General features: G+C 43.7%; 1 protein-coding gene across 1 annotated transcript in view; it reads right to left on the bottom strand.

Moving 5' to 3' along the window:
• FAM234B (family with sequence similarity 234 member B) overlaps positions 1-25548 on the bottom strand; it is a 34329-nt gene that overhangs the window by 5757 nt on the left and 3024 nt on the right. The window contains exons 2-10 of the mRNA XM_006749102.3: positions 17759-18157; positions 14371-14469; positions 11751-11939; positions 10559-10689; positions 6563-6710; positions 5666-5807; positions 4478-4621; positions 4224-4305; positions 945-1100 (exon numbers count right to left, since the gene is read on the bottom strand). Coding sequence (XP_006749165.2) covers positions 945-1100; positions 4224-4305; positions 4478-4621; positions 5666-5807; positions 6563-6710; positions 10559-10689; positions 11751-11939; positions 14371-14469; positions 17759-18157 — 1490 coding nt within the window. The remainder of the gene's footprint in view (positions 1-944; positions 1101-4223; positions 4306-4477; positions 4622-5665; positions 5808-6562; positions 6711-10558; positions 10690-11750; positions 11940-14370; positions 14470-17758; positions 18158-25548) is intronic.

Raw genomic sequence — 25548 nt, 5'->3', positions numbered from 1 at the left:
CAGTCTATCCTTAGGTCCCTACAGAGAACGCAGTGCCTGGCACAGAGCAGGTGCTGGTCAAGATAGGTTTCACTGAGGGGCACCTGGGTGGCTCAGTCGGTTAAGCGTCTGCCTTAAGCTCAGGGGTCCTGGGATTGAGTCCCACATCGGGCCCCCTGCTCTGCGGGGAGCCTGCTTCTCCTTCTCCCTCTCCCTCTGCCCCTCCCCCCTCTTGTGCGCTCTCCCTCTCTTTCTCGTCTGCTCGCTCTCTATCTCAAATAAATAAATAAAATCTTTAAAAAAAGATATGTTTCATTGAACCAACTCAGGGTGGATCTTACCGAAAACTCCCAGGCACCTATTCTGGGTGGTACCCTGCCTCATCAACCCCATTAAAATACTGCAGGATAGCATTTAAGACTTTCGAAAATCTGCCTTCAGGGCATCGGACCTTCTCTCCTATTATTCCCCCAGGTGAACCCTCAACCTCAGCCCCGTCATCGTCCTCTCCAGCTGCCTGGCCATCCCTGCCCCACCCCGCTTCTGCAGACTCAGTTTATTCACCTCGAAGCCCAGCCTCACCCACCATGAAACCTCCTCTGCCCATTCCAGATGAGTCACAGTTACTTCTCTTTGACTATAGCACATGTGAATCATCTGGAAATTTGGACCTAGCGCCTTGAGAGGACTTATGCTTCATCTAGCCTCCCAGTGTTGGCGGCTGTAGCCAGGGGCTGCTGTCAGCTTTCACAGTGCTTGGCTGAAAGGCAAGGCCAGGGCAAGCGAAGCTCAGGAGGAAGCAGGTTCCAGCCTTGCGCTCTCGGGTGCTGCTGCGCTGTACCCACACCCACTTGGAAGCGTGGCTTCTCCACTAACCCCTCCAGACCCAGGCAGCCCCGCACAGCGGCTGTCGTCTCACCAAGTGACAAAACGACCCCCACCCCACGCCCGCCAGGCTCACTCACAGAACTGGGAGATGCAGCTGACATCCCTTCAGCCCAGAAGAGGAAGACAGACCTCTGGTCCGAAGTAACTGCTGAGGTGGTTGGCGTCTCTTTCATGTGACAGGGAGCACTGTAACTCCAGGTAACGGAGCCTGAGTCCCCATCCACCACCATCATCTGCAAGAGAGAAGACCGTGAGTACAGCCCACCTTCAGAAAGGCAGCAGGCTGGGACGCCTGGGGGGCCCAGTCATTCAGCAACCGGCTCCTGATTTCGCCTCAGGTCTTGATCTCAGGGTTGTGAGATGGCGGGCTCTGCACCAGGCACGGAGCCTGCTCAAGATTCTCTCTCTCCCTCTCCTTCTGCCTCTCCCCCTGCTCCCTCTCCTTCTGCCCCTCCCCCCACTCGCTCTCTTAAAAAAAAGGAAGCAGGTCAAGAAAACACACAAAAGAATGAAAAACCACATATATTAACAGGTTGAGCTTACTACATGTGAACAAACTGGGCATGCAGAGAGCATTAAACAGCGATGAGGGACCAGACCTGGTTTTCTGTAGCCCTTGTCCCCATTTAGTAGAGTTTAAAGGTCTGCTAAATCCTTGAGTGGGACGGGGACAGTATAAAGCAACCAATCCTCCTCTCATTCTGCAGATGACGGAATGGCGGCTTGGGGACAGGATGGAACTCAAGACTGTTCGGTGTCTGCGGCAGTCCTCCTCCAGAGAGAGCAGCCCTTTGGAGGGGAGGCGCTGTAACGAGAGGCCCACAGCAGCGCCTCCTGCCCGCTCCCTCCCTCCCACGACCACAGCGCCCACTGAGGGGACGAGGGGACAGGGGACGGCGACTGAGTGGATGCCTGTGCGAGGCGCTGTGCTACAGGCTTTATGGGTTCGACTCCTGGGTGTCACACACACGGGGCTCAGCCCCAGGCTGGTCTCAGATTCAAAAGAGCGCATTGAGACAGGCAAATAAATAAACTAAGAGAAAATACATTCCTCTGTAGCATCTCTCACAGGATAATGAAGGGGACTGAGCTCATAAACCCTGGCCACACTTCTATCTCCTTTTCACCCCCAAATACCTCGCACCTCATCATTTTAGAGCCTCTCCTTGGCCCAAATCCACAAGAAACTCCCTGCCCACCCCCAGCCCCTGTCTTTACGGCCCCTCTCCTCGGTGTCTGTTCTTGGGTAAGTAGAAGGCCTGCACCCCTGTCAACAATCACTTCCCTACTCTTCCAGCCCCTCGGTCCGGCCCTTCTGTGTCCACGCTCAGACCTGGAGAGACAGACTCCCCGAAGCCAGCTGTTCAAGATTCCCTTTGGTAGTTTGAGAGAAAAGTCTTGAGACACCACACTAAAAAACTGTATCCAGTCACACACATTATTTAACTGTCATAATAACCCTATGAAGACAGGTAATATTATCACCCCCACTTTACAGACATAGAATCTGCAGTTAGGTGAGATTATGTAATTTGCCCAAGGCCACCGATAAAAGCAGTGGAGCCAGGATTAAATTCCAGGTCCAAACCCTCAGCATCTCATCTCTTAATGAAGCTATACATATATGTATACCCTTCTCCCTTAATCCTGCTGGGAATGCCAATGAAAATTCCAATCTCTACCTGAAATTCTTTTGAAACACAATCAGACATTGCTTCTTTCCTACCCAGCACTGCTGGAAGACTCTCCCTGAAGTGATGCCTTTATCATCAGCTCTGTCCTCCGCTCATGACCAAACAACCCTACTGCCTCCAAAACGTCACCTAAATGCTGCAGCCCTGCTTTTCAGGGCCTTCCATCAGCTGAGCTCACTTGGATCTCGGATCTCCCTGGCAGAAATGCCCCTCAGCCTCTCCTTATACACGGACCCAGCAAACCACTTCTCTGCTTTCATGATGTGAACATCTAGCCCACAGCCAACATGAAGCACCTCTTTGACTCCCTTCACTATATCTGCTCCCCATGCCCCGTGGCCTTGTGCGGACCTCCATTACAGCACTCACCAAGACCTGGCAGAGCTGTGTATGCATACGGGCACCCCAGTGACTACAAACTATACGAGACCGGGGCCTTGTCTTCATTAATGCTATGTCTCCAGAGACATTATCTGTGCATCTGGCACAGGACTTAGCAGACATTAGAGGCAATGATTAAGTGTTGAGTTGGCTCCCAGAGAACAGGATGCAATAATATAAATACATATTTTATAGTGAAGATAAACCAAAAAGCTAGGTTAATTATAAAAAAGAAATTTTAGGGACGCTTGGGTGGCTCAGTCGGTTAAGCGTCTGCCTTTGGCTCAGGTCATGATCCCAGGGTCCTGGGATCAAGTCCCGCATTGGGCTACCTGCTCAGTGGGGAGTCTGCTTCTCCCTCTGCCTGCCTCTCCCCCTGCTTGTTTGCTCTCTCTCTGACAAATAAATAAAATCTTTTAAAAATAAAATAAAATAAATACATAAGAAAATTTAGGGACACCTGGGTGGCTCAGTTGGTTAAGCATCTGCCCTCAGCTCAGGGTCTTGGGATCAAGTCCCAACTCTTGATTTCGGCTCAGGTCATGATCTCAGGGTGATGAGATCAAGCCCTGCATCAGCTCCTCACTGGGCATGGAGTGTGCTTGAGAGTCTCTGCCCCCTCTCCCTCTACCCCTCCCCCTGCTCGTGCGTGAATGCGCACGCTCTCTCTCTCTAAAATAAATAAATCTTTAAAAAAATAATGAAAACTGCCTAACCAATCATTATATCTTCACAATATGCAACCTCATGTAAAGTCAGAAAGACCTATTCAGTGTCCCTAGAACATGCCATACTATTGTCTCTGGGCATTCTGGTGTCAGTGTTCCTGACCCAACAGGAACCCCTCCTCATATTAATATAATTCAACTTTTGAGGTCCTGCTCATCATCTTTCCCTCCTTTGTTAAATCTTCCATAACAATCCAGCCACCCCAGATAGCCCGCCTTCTCTGAAATCTTAGGAAGATACGTACTGAAGTACTCAGTTTATTTATGCCTACCTTTCCCCACCAAGAGACTTCAGAAGGTTCCTAGTGCCAAACTTTAAGTTAAGAATTCAGAAGAGGGAATTCACGTACAGGGAAGCTGGAAAAGCTTCCAATGCTACAGATTTTAGCACTAACCTGTGAGTTTTCATTTTATCCAACAGCTAGACTTTGAGTTCTCTGAAGGAAGGGACCATATTTCAGGTTCTTATTTCTCACAGTGCCTAGCGTATATGGCTAGACACAACAAATACACTTTCTAGATGTTTTAATAGATTTGAGTCCCAAAGTTTTACCTTTTTCATCCCAACTCCATCTTGTATCTGGAGAAGGAAGTCTAAGGTCTGATCATCAGTGAAATACCCAGAAGTAGGCTGGCTGCAAAGGAGAACAAAGTAAGTGATCAGTAGTGAAGCAGAAGGAGAGGAAAACAATGACTTCTTTCTCCCTCTCCAGCACCACCCCAGATATCAGGCAATTGTTCTGGGCAATTTTTAAACGTGGGAAAGCAGATCAAAAGAGCAACCCATAGGAGGAGCACACAGCAAACCTGTGCAGGCCTTGCAGGCTCAGTGTCCAGGAAGGTGTAAGATTTTGCCCCCGAAGCAGGATGAGGCCTTGTCTGGTTGTAATCAGGAGGTTGCTGCTGTTGGAATCAGGTGCCTTCACCATCTGGAGTAGCTCAACACCATCGCTGAATTAAACAAGACCCAATGGTTAGTCTCCAGCTTGGATGAGATTCCGGACCCATAAGTTGGGGCTCTTTCTCTCGGGGTATGTGTTTCTATATACTCTTGTATTCACCTTCCACCGTTATCTTATCGAGGGGAGCACTCTGTCGTTCCAGTTGAATCTCATTTTAGAAAGCAAGAATCCCTAGAAAATTCACGCAAGTTCAAAAGGAACTCCCAGGGGAAGGGCTGCAGAGCCAGATCTCTCACGCTGGATACTCTGGGGAAGGTAACAGAGCCAAGGATAATGGCAGGGAAGGCAGACGGAGACCTGGAAAGGAGGCCTGAGACTGTCACTAAGCTTGCACAGCAACTCATGGTCTACACTGCATCGAATTATTTCTTTTTCTGGACAACTGGGACCATTAGATTTAACACCTGCCCAATTCACTGAAACAATGTGATACTGCCTGAGAAAACCCTAGAAAATGATCTGAAATTTCTGACAGAAGAGAATGAAGACAATCACTACCCAGGCCTGGGGTTAAATGGGTAAAATCCACTGCATGTGACGAATGACATGCTTTTGATTAAGAAATAAACAAGAATAAAAAATAAGATTTCATGGATGCTAGCCTTGCTCCTGCCAAAATGATTCTTCAACTAAGAGAAAAACACAGAAAAAGAGCAGGGCGATACTTCAGTTTTACAGGCAGGTTTTTTTACATAAATCTCTCTCCCTGCCTGAAGGTCTCCCCATCTCAGCCTGCCCCGCTCTGACTCAGAACACTAAACAAATATCCTTCTTTGCAGTAAATATCCTTCTTTGCAGTCTATGTGCAGAGTGATCACAAATCATGATCACCAACACATAGCCATCAGCACCTTATGTTACCAAGAAAAGAACGTCTCTAACTCACCAGATAGGAAGATGGTATATTAAGGCTAGCACTGTTTCCCCCCAAACCTCTGCCCCCTTATTCACTGGCCCAATTCAAACGTGGAGACTCCATAGCTCGTGAGATCTCAGGAGACTGAACTGTGACAAGGTCAGACATCTGCCCTACCTGTAAATGTCAATGAGCTCAGACAGGTTGATGGATCTTCGTTTCTCCCATTCTGGCTCTTCTATCTGCAGAGAAGGTGGTAAGCTGTCTCGATTTTGGGCCTGAACAAAAATGTCCCGCAGGGCGACAGCTTGGATATTTCCTAGCACCACAGGAAGAACCAACACTGAGAAGCTGAATTTACTAGAACTCTCCCAGGGTGAGGATCTGAGCGAGAGACACAGAGCCTGATCAGATGGGTCTCACAGGGGCCCCTGGGTCGCTCAGTCAGTTAAGCGTCTGCCTTTGGCTCAGGTCATGATCCCAGGGTTCTGGGATCGAGCCCCACATCAGGCTCCCTGCTCAGTGGGGAGCCTGCTTCTCCCTCTCCGAGGCTCCCCCTGCTTGTACTCTCTCTGTGTCAAATTAAGAGATAAAATCTTTTTTTTTTTTTTTAAGATTTTATTTATTTCACAGAGCACAAGCAGAGGCAGAGAGGGAGAAGCAGGCTCCCTGCTAAGCAAGGAGCCCAATGTGGGACTCGATCCCAGGACCCTGGGATCATGACCTGGGCCGAAGGCAGCCGCTTAACCGACTGAGCCACCCAGGCGTCCCTAGATAAAAATCTTTAAAAAAAAAAAAAAAAGATGCGTCTCACAGAGCCCACCCAGACTGGTCAAACACGGAGTGGGTAAGGGATGAAGGAAATGCTAGACAAAGAGTATTCTCTTTGGAAAAGGCAGCCGGGGAAAGCAGAGTTAATAACCAGCCATCGGTAGGGGAGACCGAGAGGCCCCTGGGACAGGAGGTGGCAAAAGGGCTGGGGTCAGCAATTCCCGAGATTTCACTCTGTCTCAAAAAGGAGGCCTACCACACACACAGATGGGGAATGGCAGCAAAACTAGCTTTGCTTCTTACCAAAGCCAAACAGGATGTAGACAGCCCCATTTGTGGTGACATAAACCTGAGGACCAATCAGATCCCCCACTCCCACGATGTTGTACTTCACAGGTCGGCCCACGGGACTCCCTGTCCGGCCAGACACGAGCAGAAAGCACAGATCTGGCTGAAGAAGTGAAAAAACGGAGTCAGTAGATGCCCTATTGTTTCCTAACCAAGTAGTTTCTCCAAAAGTCACTGCTTTCTGTTTAGCTAAGGGTTCAGAAACACTTCCCAAAGTTAGAAAGCACAAAGCCAAACCTGCTTCACTTTTTTCCCCTGGAAGCAAGAAAATGAAGCCATCGTTCCCATTCCCTTGGTAGATATGTGCAAAAACCATTTTTATGGTAGCCTAGGCAATTTCTCTGAAGCACAGTTGTTGCTTGATGAACAGTCTTCTGAGGCACGGAATTCTAGCCCAGTGTTAACTACAGGACAGCTGACTCCCGGTCTCTACTCTCATACCCAGAAATCCCCAGTAATATTTGGTCCCAACTAAAATCAACACAGGTAGCCTCTCCCATCATAACATTACATGCCTAGCCTGCCTGGCTGCTATCAACCTTACTCTCAAGCAGAAATCAGCAAACCTGTCCTATGAAGAGTCAAATGGTAAACATTGTAGGTTTTGTAAGCCAGATGATTTCTGAAGCAACTAGTCAACCGCCATGGCATGAAAGCAACCATGGATAATACTAAATGAATAGGCACTGACTGTGCTCCAATAAAACTTTATTTACAAAAACAAGCAGTGGGCCAAATTTGGCCTACAGGTCACAGTTTGCCAAGCCCTGCTCTAGAGTGTTTTCTTTTAGGAAAAGAGTCACCAGTTGGGAAATAACAAGAATCGCAGTGATACCCTGACTTCATTAAAGCTTTTAACAAAGTTTAGCATCATGAATTCTTTTGGACAAGATAAAAAGATACGGTTTTCAGTGTACCCAGAGTGAGTCAATGTCAATCCAGAGGGAGGTTTCTGTGGAATGTCACAACACCCTGCTATATTGTCCCATTCCTACTAATCACTCTTATCAAAGACTTGAATGAATAGCTTATCTCAAGCTTATCACAAAGCTGAAAGGGATAGCTAATACGCTGTATGACAAACTCGAAATTCAAAGAAGTCTTAGGCTTGGAAGATGAGTCAAAATCTGAAAGAAGAAATGGGGCCATTAATTAATTGATTAATTAAAAGGGGTGGGTGCTTTAACTGATTACAAAAAAAACCTAAATCTCAGAAAGGCTATCACAATCTTCGGCTGCATTAGTAGAAATATAAAGCCTGTATCAAAAAAAGTAACAACTTCCTTACATTGATATAACTGGTTATATCACAAATAGAATACTGTTTTCAGATACAGGTACAATATTTCAAAAGAGATATGGATAAAATGGAGTGCAAAGGGAAAGAAAGCAAGAAAGAGAGAGATCTAGATTTCATGTTGCATGGGGGACAGTATAAGAAATTGGGGGTATTTAGCCTTGGGAGTAGCAGGCTTAGTGGCATGAGGCTAAGGCTAATGGGCTTTTATGTAGAAAGAGGATTAGATTCATTCAAAGTAGCTGAAGCTGGAATAGTGAGTCGAAGCTATGAGAAAGCAGAATTCTCACCAACATGACAGAATTTTCTAGACCTGACCAAAAATGAAATTAACTATCTTATAAATCAGTGATATTCCCATTAGCCTGAGGACTCAAGGAGAGTCCAATGTGTCTGGAATACTGTATCAGAGATTATAACATGGTGTGAGAGGGTCAACCACATGGCTTTTGAGGTCCCTTCCCACTAATGTTCTAGGCCAGATCAGTTCCTCTAACCCCAAACCATTAGTTCCTATGTCCCAAGCGCACCTCACTCTAAACCCAGATCTAAGAATGCAATCACTCTAAATCATAGACCTAATATGTTCCATTCCTTAAGAAGAGAGAGCCTTCCATACTGTAGCTTAGAGTAAACCAGGGCTCAGGTTCCCCAGGTTCTTTGTTGCTGGCATTAGAGGTCAAAAGAGGTCAGTATAAAGGTGAGGCTACTACTCTAAACCCATTGCTTCTCTAAGATTTTTCTAGTACTATCACTTTTCAGACAGAATGGAGACTATTCATATCTCTACACTATGTGTAAGTAAGTACATTCTGTGAGGCAAGTTGGACAGTACACTTTTTCTGCTGTTTGGTTAGGACCAAAAAAAAGCACAGAGTAGGAGTAGGCAAGAAGCCAGTTCCTCTAATAGAGGCTACCTCACTGTGGAGGGCCCCTAAAAGCCTGAACCTCCAGCCTGGCAACCACCACTGGCTAAGAAGAAGCCAAATAGGGTATGAAGGCCAAGATTTTTAAACTTGCTCAGGATATATAAACTTGTTCGATTTCTTGCTATGCCTCTGCTAACCATACCTCATTAAACCATTAAAAAGAAACTCCCATCCTTTCCACTTTGGGACCTTCAGATAATCACTCCCTGATGGACACAGTTACTGAAATTTTCCCTAGACCCTGGTCTCTTTATTCACAATGACTGGGATAAAAAAAAGATTATGTAAATAATTGAGTTTTTGGTTCAATCTACTTTGAGACCAACTTGCTAGTGGAAGGAAAACTAACAGAAAGCACCCATCAAACTAACTAGCCCTCAGAAATTTACCTTACTTCTTTGTTTTCATCTTACAAAGTATCACCAGATGTACTAAAGCAGTGCGCCTCAAAACTTGTGATCGGGGAAGCACTTTCAGTTTGTTTATGGTGCTCCTGGCAGAAAACCATAAAATACTGATAGATTTCTTTCTGTTCGAAATCATTTTACTTGCAGATTTTATAACTCTACTCCATGTATATGCATTACAAAAATCACAACAACAAACACAAGGTCTCTTAAAATTAAAATAAGCTATCAAATAAAGCAAAATGATCTATATCCACATTTTTCCACAAATATTATTTGCTGATTGTTCAATTCTTTCAACCACAAGCAAAATTCCTGGCAAAGTCACATAGGAAGTCTGAGAAAAAGTTTTTTTTTTTTTTAAAGATTTTATTTATTTGACAGAGAGACAGACAGAAGAGCACAAGCAGAGGGAGTGGCTGAGGGAGAGGGAGAAGCAGGCTCTGCATCGAGCAGGGAGCCTGATGCGGGACTCGATCCCAGGACTCTGGGATCATGACCTGAGCCAAAGGCAGACACTTAACCATCTGAGCCACCCAGGCGCCCTGAGAAAAAGTCTTAAAGGAACTTTGACACAAGCTCGAAGAAAAGTGTAAGGAGTAAAAACTTAAAATGGAGATAAATCTGGTCATCAATGTATTCTTTCCTGTGATTTAGGAAGGAAAACTACTATTATTTTATCTGTGCACAGAATAACTAGTTCTAGTACACTGGAGCTCCAGCAAAGCATAATCAAGGCGCATAATTTAAGGACGAGTGTACTGGACTCAAAATCTGTATTGTCATAGACTGTGTTACAACTATTCTTTCTTAGGGCATTGTTGTTATTATTCAGTGTATGATGTTTCCTATATATATTTGATGAACTGTCTTATTGTTTTATATAAAGGTTAAGTATATATACTATAACTAACAATACACCCACACGGTAAAAAATAGGCACTATTTTAGGCACTTCAAATATGTGAGCTCCAACTTTCACAACAACCCTGTACGTAGATAGAACATTCCCATGTTCTATCTTGGAGACGGTCCATGGCTTGCCCGAGGCTACAGAGCCACAGTGGATCAGGAATGTAAACACAGAGCTCTCTGGCTCCGAAGCTCCACCATGCCACAATCAATGGGAACATAATGAGACTGCCGGGAAAATGAGTTCATGATGGCAGTTTATTCATTAAATCTCCCAGAGAGAATTTTCTTAAACATAAGCCCTTGTAAAAAGGTTTCAAGCAGCATTTATAATACCAATACTAGGAACTGACTGAAGTTGAAGCACGTCCTACAAGAAACGGAGACCATTTAATGTAGAGCATACCTGCAATTCCCCGATGGCCAGCACAACAAGATCTCTAACGCCATCTTCATCCAAGTCCGGAAGCACCACCCCTGGGGCAGCCAGGGTACCATTAGATAAGTAGTTTGGGTTTAAAGTCCAAATGGCTTTCCCTGGAGGGAGGGGGGGGACAAATAGGCTGATCACAATGACAGCTTTTGGCCTCTAGAAAAGGCAGATGCAGTGCTCCTGGGTCAGAAAAGAGAAACTCAGTGGACAAACGACAGATAGCAGATCCCTATCTTTTCTTTTAGTTTTAATCTTACTGGGGACGAAGGGAGCAGGGAGTGTGAGCTGAATCCTCAAGTGTCTGACTAATAAACCCATGTGATAACGTCACACCTAGGTTTTTTAGATAAAATGGAGGTGCTGAAGTCTCTCCAAGAAAGAGGAGCCCATTTGTCTGGGGCAGAGGAATTGATCTGTTAGAGATTATTACAACTATTAAGGAACCGTCTACGGGCAGCCAACCAGACCAACTCTCTCTCCTACCACGTGTTCACACGAGCAGGGAAATTGCAGGAGGTTTTTCCAAAATGACTTCAGTTCTGGAGTTCACTCACATTTAAGTTTTTTTTTTCACTCAGAATTACGCTGCTACCAAACTCCAACCTCTAAAACTGGGAAGGTTGCTATGCATTCAGCTTCGGTCAAGTCCAAAGCATTAACAAGCAGTATACTCATAGTTTTGCATGGGGCCTTCATTATATTTGATTCTTTCTCATTCCTTATGCCATGGACGTCTAAATACAGTAAGAAGTTAAAAGGCCAAATCAAGATGCATCAACAAGCCTCAGTTTCTTCCCTGACCCTTGTTTAAGTGGTTAATGGCCAGGTTTCCACCTGGACCCCATCTATATCAAATATGAAGACAGAAAGCGCAGCTAAAGCTGTCTCTTTTATAGAGGAGGAGGACTGCTTAGAAACCAGAAGCCTCAGGGTAGTTTCTGTTTGGGTAACTCAGTTTAGCCCCATCCTATCACCAAACAGGTTTGACCATGATCTATTACTCAACCTAGTCAACCCCTTTCTCTGTTTACCTTCAATCCACCTTCCAAAGGAGTAAAATCAGACTTCCCACCATGTGAGAGCGGAAAGGTCCCTTCCCTACGAGACCGTTCTGATCCGAGATTATGGCTCACTGGAACAGAGACTTTCGTGGAATGATCTTTACCTGATGTCGCATTGAATGCGCTGAACATCTTGTGTGTCCCTGTCACAAGGCAGATGGTTTCAGCCATGCTTCCTGGCATCAGATCCAAACATGTAATATCCCGGGCCTCCTCAGGGAGGGGACTTGACCAGAGTGTGCTGCCATTCATCCCCGAAAGGCACACCAGAATAGCAGCTGGCTTTGAGACACCTAAAAGCACACAAGAGACACAAGAAAGGAAAAGAGTCAGAGAAGGTAAACAGTCCAGGTGAGCAGGAGGCCAGAAAACCATAAGTAAATGGTGCTAAGGCAGCAACTCACACCCGTGTATTCCACAGCCTCCCATATTCCTGGCACCAAGTGAACAACAAAGCACCTATCATATCTGCTCAACACATTCCTCATGTCAGACGAGATGCTGTGGACCTCCTCCGGGCCACCCTGTGGGCATCCTGCACCCCTCCCAGCACGCTTGCTTACATGTCTGTCACCTCAGCCCCCACTAAATATCCTAAATACCCTGAAGGATAAAGACTATCACATTCATTTCTGTAGCCTCAGTGCCTTGCAAAGCACCTAGCACATACAGCGACCAAGCAATCATTTGCTGAATAAAAGACAGGAGCAAAATCCAGGGAAATATGGGAAAGTCATTGCTGAGAACAACAACAACAAAAAAAATTAAGAGGGAAAGGCATGCTCAGAAAAGTGAGACTGATCTAGAACATGTACAGAGCAGGGAGCAAAGGAATCCCTGAATTCTAATTGTTGCTAGCAAGTGCTCCCTGAAAGCAGAAAAAGTAAATGTTTTAAAAAAAAAACCTGAAGATTACAACTTAGTAGGTCTTCCTGGTCTAGAGTCCCATGGAATCAGCTGATACGGCCCCAGTAGTTTCCTAAGAATACTTAGGAAAACTTAAGGACCAAGGATATGAACTCCAGAGACAGTCTCTCAGCTACACCGTTTGGATCCCAGCTCTACCATTTACCAGGTATGGAACTTTGAGCCAGTTCCTTAACCTCCCTATGTCTCAGTTTCCCCATCTGCAAATGGGGGATAATAATACTAGTCTACCCCGTAGGATTATGTGGAGGGATAAATCCATTCATAACATTTGTTATACACTTATACTAGTGCATTGCCTACAGGAAGTACCATGGATTAGCTCTATTATTTTTATAATCTGTAACCAAATCAGGCTGATCTGTGTGGTGTCCAAACCCCACAGCCTTGCCATATGAGTCCTCATAAACAGCAAACTGTGTAAAATATCAAATGCTTTAAAAAAAATCTCCAAATCTAAAAGCGGATGGGGAAAATTTTTACTTCAAAGGCTAATGAGTCATAGGAAGAAAAAAAAAATGTAATTAAAGTCGATTAAAGCCAAAAGTCAACCTTCTAGGCTGAAGGTCCTCTCTGTAAACAGATCTATTCCTAAATTGCTTCTACATATTACACAAGACTCAGAAAGGTACTCCTAATAACACCAGAGAAGCAGGCAGCCTAGAATTCTCTAGAACATACCTAGATGTTTATCCCAGGGCCTGGATGATTAAAAAGTAGCTACTAGGGCATCCTCAGCCTCAAACCAGAGTTATTCTATCAGTTTACAGACTGCAGGGTGCATCCACTTTAATGGGTGCTGCAGGACAAACCATGAGCCCCCATGTACCTATCTTGAAAATGCAACCTCTTTTTTTTTTTTTTCCAGTTGATGTGTATCAGCACACTCAATTAGGTTAAGTTGTGCAAGGTTTAATAACGAGATTATTTACAAAGATGTGGTCAGGCTGTAGAGAAACCATGAGGGATAGCACAATTCCTCAGAACAGTCCCAGGCCCAAAGAGACAGGAGAGGAAGTGATTCCTGGAATCCAGAAAAAGAAAGTCCTATAAGAATACCACCTTAAGAGAGGATGTGACCTATGATCAAGGATGTAGGTGGCCTGAGGTCACCCTGGCAGGGAGGGAGCCAAGAGAACAAATACCCTCTCCTCACTCTCTTCTCCTCCTCCAATTTCTTGCCTGTGCTCCCTATTGGCCAAACCTAACTGGAAATTGGCAGGCGAGGGAGCCTGTTAACATACAAACGCATACTGGTTAGCCTTCCAAAGCAGACAGCAGGATGGAGAGTAGAGAGAGGGGGGTAAAAAGAAGCAGTAAAAAGAAAGCACCCGGCCAAGGTAATGTGGGTAAAATATTTTAGAACATGAACAGGAAGCTTTCTGCTGGGGACGGGAAGGTAGGATTGTGTCAACATTTACTATAATCTAAGAAGCAATGGAAAATTGTCTGGGAGAAAACACAAGAACCTTAAGAACTAATGCTGTTCATTGCAAGTGTGTGGACAAGTCACTTATTCTCTGGATCTCCCTTTCTTCAAGGGACTGGGTGACTACTAAAAGTTCCTTCCAGCTATGGATCTCCACGATTTCTTTAAATGAGCTTTACTTACATGCAGGAGCTTTCTGATAAGGTTTGTCATGTACGATAGCCCCACGATGACTTTCTATTCACTCCAGACCCTTTTCTACAGTGCCCTTCAGGAGACAACCCTGATGTTTTTCTCTTAGCTCACAGCCCCTCCACATCAGTGAGCCTGTCCAGTAGCAGCCTCTAAAAGACATGCCTGTGTCTTACCAGTTGCACTCCCATTCCTTGAGGTTACAAAGGAGAGAAGTACATCACGCAGGCCGTCTCCATTCACATCAGCCAATTCCAATGGAGATAGGTCCGCACCTGATAAACACATCAAAAACAGAAAAAGTCCTGAGTTAAGCCACCACAAACTGGTTCTCTGTTCCATGTTAGAAAGGGAACAGACACATAGCAAGGCCAGCACCTTCATAAACCCCAGGCAGACTCCTGGTTCCTAGATAAGACAGAGTACACACAGTTCTGCCGATCCCTCCAAGTATAGCTCAACTGCCTGCCCATTACAGAGAAAACAAATGTAGGAAGACTCCGGAAGGTGGGGAGAAGGTAGGCTTGCTAGGGACTGAGAAGCCCAAGGAATAACGAGGTGATGACTCCCCTGAGTTTTCTTTTGGCCTCATATGTCCCAGACAAGGTGCTACAGAAGCTGGCAACCCGGAAATACCAACAGGTACAGACAAAAAAGGCCCAGGAAAAGCTGGCTCCCTTAGCCAAAGGTCCAAGAAAGGAACAGCAGAGCAAGACAGAAAAAGTTTTAGATGGTAACTGCTCTATTCCAACCAAACACCACACATAAAGAACTGTGGCCCCAGACCCAGCCCCACAACAAAGGCTAAATGGGAGCCTAGATTTCCACCTTTGCCCAGTCATAAGGTCCCCCTCCACCCCCCAACCAAGGTCATGTCAGAGAAGGCCAGGTGGGGAGCCGGGACTTTCCTCCCCACCTAGGGTCCTCCACACACAAGGGAAGCCAACAGTTCTACCCCACCCGGCATTAAATGAGGCAGGCCCCCACCCCCGCTAGTGGTGTCAGCAGAGGCCTAGCAGGGAGCCTGGACTTCCAGCCCAGGCAGCGACAAGCAGATAGTGCTGTCCTGCCCCTCAACAGTGTAGAGTCAGAGGATGCCTGCCAAATATGGAGAGAACTCAACATGTGGCTGGTGGAATTGTAAATTGGCATAACCACTATGGAAAATAATTTAACATAAACTACTAGGATTGAACATGCACACACCCTATGACCTAGCAATATCAGTCAAAAGTTAATGCCTGAGAAAAATTCTTACACATCGCATCAGGAAACATGCACAAGAATCTTCCTAACAGCATTATTTATTTAAAAAAAAAAAATAGAGGCCACCAAAATGTTCATCAACAGTAAAATGAATCAATAAATCATGGGATATTCATACCATGGGAAATGAGACAGTGGTAAAAATGAATAAACTCTAGTTACAGGGCATCAATATTGGTAAATCTCAAAAAATGCTTTTATAAACATGCTAAACAAAAAGCAAGTCACAGAAGACTGCTTAATTACATTTACATAAAATTCAAAATAGGCAAAATTATTTTATCATGCGGTAAAACTTTAACAAAAAGTAAAGAAATAATGACACAAAACTCAGGACACTAGAACTCTTTGGCAGGAAGAGGTGGCTTTGGTGAGGTTTCAAAGGTCTTTATAATGTCCTATTTCTTTTTTTTTTAAGATTTATTTATTTTAGAGAGAGAGAGGGGGAGAGAGAGCAGGAGTGGTGGGGGGAGGGGCAGAGGGAGAGGGAGAATCCTCAAGCCAACTCCCTGCTAAGCATGGAGCCCAACACAGGGCTCAATCCCAGGACCCTGAGATCATGACCTGAGCTGAAATCAAGAGCCTGGTGCTTAACAAACTGAACCACCCAGGCACCCCAATGTCCTATTTCTTAAACTGAGTGGTGGATACACCAACAATCTGTTCCTAGTCCTTACACCGTATATAAATATTGTAAGAGCTCACTTAGAACCATCAAAAAAGGGGCCTGGGTGGTTCAGTCAGTTAAGCATCTGCCTTCAGCTCAGGTCATGATCCCAGGGTCCTGGGATCAATCCCCACGTTGAGCCCCACGTCAGGCTCCCTGCTCAGCAGGAGCCTGCTTCTCCCTCTCCTACCCACTCATGCTCTCTCTCTCTCTCAAATAAATAAATAAATAAAATCTTAAAAAAAAAAAAAACATCAAAAAAGGAAGGAAGGGAGGGAGAGATCTCCTATGTAGTGGGAACATACTGTAAGTCATATCTATTCAGTTTTGCCTTGAGAGACAGTAACAGTGAGTACACAGAACTCATCCGAAGCTAAATCAACTAGGATCAGTGATGTGTCAGAGGTAAAATATTTCCAGATCAAAATGATGTAGGGGTCTGGGAGTATTGTAGAGGACGGAAAATTTCTCCTCTACCCTCTTAGGGTTTCCAGCTAGTACTGACTAACAAGACAGAAAATGAGATAACTGATTAATAAGACAGATTAACAAGAGGGAGGCATTCAAGTCTATTTAATGAGATTCTCCATGTCCATGGGAGTCCCCACTGAACATAAAGACCTGGAGCAGAGGTGGCGAGGCCTCAGGGCCTCTGTACTCATTGAACAAAGAGGGGTAGCCCTGGAAAGGGAACCAACATGGATGAGGAGACTATAGGAAGGTAAGAGTTATTTTACAAGGTCTGTTTGCACAGATTTCCCTCGGCCTCAACTCCCCGTCTCTGTTGATGAGAATGTTTCTTCCTCCTGGTACAGGGAGGGCATCTTGCACATGGGAGTTTCATCTCCTGCTTCCAGGAAGAATTTAAAGGTCAAGGTCAGAGTGCCCTTCTTGCATCTGCTGTTATTCACGCGCCTTCAACTCAAACAATATGCCAAAGTGACATATTTTGGGGTGGTACATTCTGAACCCCTCTCACCCCAGTGAACTTTACAAAACACAAGACCGCTCAGCACTGACAGCTGAGATGTAATCCTTATTCCTGACCCAGAGCAAGCTGTTTTAAAGAAATCTGCTCCAGAATGAGACACAATAGCTAGAATTACTTGGGTGGCACCACCCCAACCATTAGGAGCAAGAAAGAAAACTTACTGCAAGAAAGCAAGTCCATTTTACTTGAAATTATTTTAAAATTCAAACTGAGTCAGGCTCCTATAATTAACAAATGCCTGAGGGTCCTACAAAAGCCCTGGCCTCTGGTCTGGCCAGGCCTTGAGCCTTACTTTTCTCAGTAAACAGCCCTTCCTACAGCTTTGCTCTCCCCTAATATGGTGTTCGCTGCACTGCAGAGACCCAGCAAACCAATCCTCTGTCCTCTCTGCAACTAATTAAGACCAATGCCAATAGAAACACAACAGAGCAGTGATCTTCCCAAGTTTCTGGAGCTGTATCAATCTGTTTTATTTCCAATCTTAACCTCCTAACCACCTCCACACACAGGGAGAGAGATACTATATGACACACATTTATTTGAAAGACCTAGAGGGAATTTTAAACGTAATCAGAAGTTTTACAGAATTACAGGTAAACACGAAATTTACATAATTAGGGTGAGAAATCCTACAACTCACCTCCCTGCGGGCCCAGGTGGCGGCTCCAAGTGCTGTGCAGATCTCTGGGGGGACAGGGGATCAGGAAAGCACATACGAGCACCAGGATCATGGAGATGACCAAAGTTAGCAGAAAGACAGAGGTGCGCACATAAGACATGATGGAAGAGGTTGCCTTCTGCTCCAGGCCCCCAAGAGGTTCTGAGGGGTACCCCTCTGTGGCGACCTCCGAAAGATGTGGCTTTGCAGCCCCCACAGCCTCAGCATCGGAGTCAGGCTCTGGCACTTCTCCCAGAGGGCTCTTCCCGTTTTTGACCCCTCCATTCTTCTGCTGCAAGTTGAGCACAAGATCATCCTCACTCTCGTCACTATCGGCCTGTGTGAGGGGGTCATACTCCCCTAGGTCTGGGCTCTTCTTCCCTGAAACACAGAAAGACAGAGCGTCAGGGCGAACTAGGAAGGAGAAACCTTTACCAACTACATGGCAACTGTGAACACCTAAAAGAACACACAGAAAACAAAACAAATTAAGTTTACAAGGTTAGCTCTTGATGGTTATCTGTAAGGAAAAGAATGGGAGGAGAATGAAAATCAGTGTTCTAGAATTACTGCTTTCATGAGCTTAAGAAAATTGAAAAGGAAACAGAGAAAGTGGTAAATTTCAAATACCTTTTTATTTTTTTAATCTTTATTTTTTTTTTTTTAAGATTGTACTTATTCATTTGAGAGAGAGAGCACACAAGCAGGGGAGAATGGCAGAGGGAGAGGGAGACGCAGGCTCCCTGCTGAGCAGGGAGCCCAATAGGGGACTCCATCCCAGGACGCCGGGATTACGACCTGAGCTGAAGGCAGACACTTAACCAACCGACTGAGCCACCCAGACATCCCTTAGATACCTTTTTAGTTTGGAAACAAACAAACAAACAAAACTCTCTTAATTTGTGTGAATCTCACTAATGAAAAAGACATGGCTCTTATATCAACCTTCCATGTGCCTAATGTGCATATTTCCTTTGATTTTCTTAGATCTGTGATGTTCCAATCTTCCCTGGAACTTGCCTAAACTTTAGAATAATTGTTCTCTGTACACTGCTTCTCACGGTCAGATATTTGTGGCTTCCCAATTGTCTCCATGGAAACAACTTGGAAAGTTGAACACTAAATGTCACCTGGAGACATCTTACTAAAAACTCACTTCTGAGCTTCCTATGATTCTGATGCCCTGTCAGCACGTTTCAGTAAACAGTGTTTACCTTTAAAAATGCTATTCTGAGCAAGTATTCTAGGAGGGGAGGGATCAAGCAGGAATGCAGAGGTAAAGGACCTGTCTCAAAGCTGGCTTACACAACAAGTACCCTGTTTTTACTTAGATACTACATTTATTTGGGGTGGCTGAGAGGTGAAAATTATAGGAGAGTTTAAGCACACCTCCTCCCAAGCCATTCCTTGGCCCCCGCTGCCAAGGACTGAATGATTTTATGCCTTTTGTTCATGCTATAACCAAGCAAAAACCAAGAAAAAATTTCTGGTTTTGGAAATTACATGGTAAGCTGTACTAATATAAACTATATATACTAAACTATAATACTAAACTATACTGTTAAATCTTTTATTAAGAAGAGACATAAAAAAGAAAATACCACCCAGCTAATTAAAAAGGAAGAAAGAAGAATTCTTGATGTAAATCTCTGCCTCTGGTCACTGTTATCTTAGTGATGTCATTTCATATACTATGTCTTGTTTACTCAAGACATAAAGTGAAACAATAAAATGCTATATGGAAACTAATATGGGAAGTAAAATCATTAGTGTAAAGCTTGGTGCTTCATACATAGAAAGTCAATAAATAGTTGATTAAAAATAAACATTACACAGAAATATTTTATAACATTAAATATTTTACAAAAAAAAAAAAACCCACAGACGATACTGAGCAAACTAGAAACTTCTATGTATTCTCACTTTCAAAGCTATTCATTTTATCCAACATGGATTTGATTTTTAAAGGCACAAATTATAAGAAAATAGATCAATTATTAGGAATTTAATTCAAAATAGTATTTCCAGGATATGCCATAAAGTCAGTACAGGTTCAAGCTAATTTCCTACAATTTACACATCTACTCTATGAACCAAATTATTTTACTAATTAGGATACACCGTTCCCCAACTGTCCCATATAAATTTAGTTAAAATAATTTGCAAACACAACCATAGGCTGCTGTAATAATATTAATTCTAAAACTTTTTGAAGTTTTTTTTCAGACTAAAAGGATATATCTGATGGGATTAAAAATGTGGTATATACATCCAGTGGAATATTATCCAGCCTTAAAAAGTAAAGAAATTCTAACACATGCCACAAGATATTAGGCTAAGTGAAATAAGCCAATCACAAAAGGACAAATACTGCATGATTCTTATATGAGGCATCTATCCAGAGCAGTCAAATTCACAGAAACAAAGTAGAATGTGGTTTCTGGGGCCTGGGAATAAAGGTAAATGGGGAGTTGCTATTATTTAATGGCTACAGGTTTCCCTCACTATCCCAAGGTAGAAGGTTCCTATCAAACTCCTTGTAAGCTAAAATAGCATAAAGCAAAGAAGCAATAACCATGAATTTACATGGAAAATTTTTTGAGGTTTCCCAGACCCAAGCAATAACCTCTCCTAGGCGTTTCCGATACCTCAGGATACATCTTGCTAAAAGACGCACAAAATAAATGGAGATAAAGCACAGATGCTCCCAGACACAGTTCAAGGCTCTGGCGGCTTGAGGCTGAGATGCTGAGTTTGGCTCCCGGGGAAGAAACTGGGGGCGGGGGGGCTCTCACTGCTGAGGTTGGGGGGCTGAGGGCTGCCTCTATAATGACCTGCTGCAGAACAAACGCTGAATGCTATTTTCACTTTTTACCTTTTTTTCATAAAAGCAGGAATCCTCTTTGGATTTCTCTAGGTTAGCGAAAACAGGTAGGTCTTTCACAAAAACAAAGTGGCGTAATGCAAAGTAATCAAAAAGCGGGGGGATACCTTTTAGAGTTTCAGCTTTGCAAGATGAAAAAGTTCTGGAGATTGGTCGCAAAACAATGTGAATACACTTAACAATACTATACTGTGCATTTAAAAATAATTAAGATGGTAAATTTTATGTGTATTTTACCACAATTTTAAATTTTTTTAATTAAAAAAAAAAGAATATATCTGACAAAGAAGAAAACAGAGATGGCAGCCTCAAATCTCAGGGTAGGAGGAGACTTTGAAGATCACATAATCAAACACCCACCAAACAGTCACTTAGCATGAGCGAATTCACAGCTCTCCAACCCAGAAAGCAGTTCTATACACTGATTCAAGAATCTATTTCTGGGCATTTGCCAATTATCTGTCCTGGTTCTAATTTCTGGGGCCCCTCTCCCACATGCAAATCCTTCAAAACTTGAAAATACCAACCATAAGAAACATATGCTATGGTATTTAAGAGTTTAAGTCTTTACAAACAGACAAAGAGAGTCAAATCTTGGCTCCATCTCTTATTAGCCATGTGACCTCAATTAAATTTCTTAGCTTTACTAAGCCTTATTCTTCCCACTTCTGAAATGGGTAATTATTTTTCCTACCTCATATGATTGTTTTTGAGGATTAAATAAGATAACATATGCATGCTCTTTAGTGTCTGACTTACAGTGGCACTCGATAAACGTCAGCTTCTAGGAGCACTTGGGTGGCTCAGTCAGTTGAGTGACTGACTCCTGATTTCAGCTCCCGTCATGATCTCAAGGTCCTCAGATCCAGGCCCGTGTCCAGCTCTGTGCTGGGCATGGAGCCTGCTTGGGATTCTCTCTCTCCCTCTCCTTCTGCCCCTCCCAACCCCCTGCTCATGCTCTCTCTCTCAAATTAAATAAATAAATTAAATAAACAAACAAATTTCAGCTTCTATTATTATTGTTGGCACTATTTCTCCCAACTGCCCACCCAATCTTTTCTTCTCCAGGTTAAATGTCTCCACCTCTTTCAACTCATTACTTGAGGAAACACTGCTTCACATATCCATAACATCCAGTTCACTCTTCTCTGGACACAATGTGATATGTCAGTGCTTCTTAAGTATGGTTCTCGGAACTGGATACAATCCCCAGGGTGCAGTCTGACCAGGGCAGCAAAGGGCAGAACCGTGCCCTCCCTAGTCCAGAGGGTACACTACAATTCAATTACTGTAACGTAAAATCTTGCCAGTTTTCTTCGCAGTCACATCACACAACTGATTCAACTCAAACTCCCAAGTATCTTCTACATACAGTCAAGCCATCTTATATAATAGTACAATTGGATTTTTAGCATCAAGTGAAAAATTTAGCACTGATACTTAAATTCAATCTTGCTAGTCAGCTGTCACATTGCAACAAACATACCAGTCTAAAACAAAGTATAATCATTACTAAAATACTGGCCAACAGGGACACCTGGGTGGCTCAATCGGTTAAAATACTGGCTACGAAACAGTTTAAAGGAAATGCATTTTTATGATATCACACACCATCACAGGCAGAGAACTTGGCTGCATATGTTACAGAAACTAGTAAAATCTTTACTAAATCTAATTTTTAGTAAAATCTTTACTAAAAATAATTTGCAGGGGCACCTGGGTGGCTCAGTCAGCTAAGCGTCCAACTCTTGATTTTGGTTCAGGTCATGATCTCGGGGTCTTGTGATCCAGCCCCACATTGGGCTCCGTGCTCAGCAGGCAATCTGCTTGAAATTCTCTCCCTCTCCCTCTGTCCCTTCCCCCTTACTCACTCTCTAAAATAAATAAATCTTTAAAAAAAAAAAAAAACAGGGATGCCTGGGTGGTTCAGTCAGTTAAGCGTCTGCCTTTGGCTCAGGTCACAATCCCAGGGTCCTGGGATAGAGCCCTGTATCGGGCTCCCTGCTCAGTGGGCAGCCTGCTCCTCCCTCTCCCTCTGCCCCTCTCCCCCCGCTCATGCTCTCAGTTGTCTCTCTCAAATAAATAAAATCTTTAAAAAAATAAAAGATTATATGCTTCCAGTTGATGATGGCAAAGGAAAGCATTTCTGTCAGTATCCTTCCTAAAAACTGGGGAGGGAAGGTAATAAAAATAGGAAAAAAAAAAAAAAAGAGCTACATTCCCAAACTACAATTTACGAAAAATTATTGCCAAATGCAGCAAAACTTGTATCCAACTGAAGAAGCACAGTAAGAGTGGGCACATGGTCTCAGGTCTCCAACAATGAGCACAGTTCTCAGAGTTAATAATGACAACAACAACGATGACAGCAATGATGGTAAGGGGAAAGTATTCAGTACCTACTATTCTGGGCACCGGGCTAAGCACTTAGATGTTAATTCATTTAAGCCTCACGACAACCCTGGAAGGCAGGTATTATTATTATTATCCCCACTGTATCAAGAGGCAAATGAAAATACAGATAGATGAGTTGCATAAGATCACAGAACTAGGAAGAAAAAGCCAGGATTCAAAATTGGGCAATTTGATTACAGTCCACAGTCCTAACCAATAAATTATACCACCTCCCTTGTTCCATGGATATACAGCCAAACCACTTATCTCTTGCTTAGGAAGACCAAGTCTGGCATCCCAGAGGCATCGGGTGAGTCTCCCTCAACACCACAGAGACAAAGGGGAGATAAGATGAAATGAGAAAGGCTTTACAAGAAGCAGGCTATCAGCATGACAAGTAAGAAAAGCAGCTGTGGAGCAATCAGTCCTGAAAAGGGGGATTTTTCTCTACTTCTTTTTTTTGTTTAACAGGCTGGGTCCCATTAGATTAAATTCTAGCTTCTCACTGCCCTCACTCACTCCCCTGCCCCAGCCTCTGCCTGCATGTCAGCCAAGAGCTAGCTGTAAAACAACTGACAGTTAAATATGATTTATAATCAGAAAGAAGACATCATTAGTACTCGTTCTATAAGATACTACAAAGTTCTGCAGATATTTAAGGAAGAAGTTACAACAAAACAAAGCAGACAAAATCTGCCAAGGAACTGATGCTGGGCAAGTGATGTCACGACATGGAAGAAATAATGAACAGACGCTTTGCTATGGAATCCAAAAAATTAAAGAAAACAGTCTTCTCTGAAATAAGGGATCACAGAAAAAAATAGAATTTTTTTTTTTAATTTATTCATTTGAGACAGAGAGATACAGAGAGAGAGAGAGTAGGAGCAGTGGGGAGAGGCAGAGGGAGAGGGATAAGCAGACTCCCCGCTGAGCAGGGAGCCCGATGCGGGGCTCGATCCCAGGACCTGGAGATCATGACCTGAGCCGAAGGCAGACGCCGAACGACTGAGCCACCCAGGCGCCCCAAAAATAGAATATTTCTAAGAAGAAATGACAACTCAGTAGTGAAGATGAGAAGTAAACAAGCAGGGCTCAGAAAAACAATGGAAGAAAATAATAAAACAATTTTAGAAAAGATATCCTTAGTAGGATGAGCAAAGAGAGCAGATGTGGCTGAAAAGAATCAGAGACAGAAATGGCAGGCTGGTGAAAAACCAAGCAAAATAAAATGGAAACAACAACGGCTGGCAGTTCCAAGCCCTTCCTCTGTATGCACTCTTCCAAACCCTTTTTTTTATCTTTGTGTTTTTTTTTTTTAAGATTTTTATTTATTTATTATTTGACAGGGAGAGACAGTGAGAGAGGGAACACAAGCAGGGGGAGTGGGAGAGGGAGAAACAGGCCTCTGGCTGAGCAGGGAGCCCGATGCGGGGCTCGATCCCAGGACCCCGAGATCACGACCCGAGCCAAAGGCAGACCCTTAACCGACTGAACCACCCAGGGGCCCCTTTTACTGTCTTATCTCCACAAATCTGCATAACAACTCTTGGAGGTAGACACACTCTGATCTCCATTTTCAAGAGAAGGTTTGGAAGTTCAAGTAACTGGCCCAGAGTTAAACAGCAAGCAAGCCGTAGTGCAAGGATTCAAATCCAGGCAGTCTGGCTGTGAAGGAAGTCTGTGCTATCTGTCTCCCACTGAAAAAGATCAAGGCTCTTGGGTGCCTGGGTGGCTCAGTCATTAAGCATCTGCCTTCGGCTCAGGTCATGATCCCAGGGTCCTGGGATCGAGCCCCGCATCGGGCTCCCTGCTCTGTGGGAAGCCTGATTCTCCCTCTCCCTCTCCCACTGCCCCTGCTTGTGTTCCCTCTCTCGCTGTGTCTCTCTCTGTCAAATAAATAAATAAACTCTTAAAAAAAAAAAAAAAAGATCAAAGCTTTTAAAAAGACTAGAAAGGCATGGACAGAGAGAGCAAAGGTGATCCAATATATGCAGAACTGAAGAAGAGAATAGAAAAGGATATGGAACCAAAAACAATAATTAAAAGATATACCAAAAAAGCTCCCATTAATATAGCAAGACCTAAAATTGTAAAATAAAGGGTACACGGAGTCCCAAGAAAAACTGCTACAGAATAATCAGTATTGAAATATATCGCAGTAAAGGTGCTGAACTTCAAGGACAAAAAAAGAATCATATGAGCAGCCAGGAAAAAAGATTCAAGTCACTAAGGATGGGAACAAAAATCAGGCTAACATCTCTGCAGTAACATGTATTATTAAAAGATAGTATATTTTTCCAGACATTACAGAGACAAACCTCAGCTTAATTATTACAGACTGCAAGTTTTGATCAGACAACTCCTAAGTAAATATTTTTGCTATCTATTCACAGAAAGACAAGGGATTGTGAAGTATAAAGCACACCAACTTGCCTAAAGTTATAATCATGCTAAGGAACTGGACATCAAATCAACGCTTCAAAACACAGAGCAT

Source organism: Leptonychotes weddellii, chromosome 5 (assembly GCF_054177405.1).
Source record: "Leptonychotes weddellii isolate Sample4059 chromosome 5, ASM5417740v2, whole genome shotgun sequence".
Classification (NCBI taxonomy): Eukaryota; Metazoa; Chordata; class Mammalia; order Carnivora; family Phocidae; genus Leptonychotes; species Leptonychotes weddellii.
This window is presented reverse-complemented; position numbering and strand designations above follow the sequence as displayed.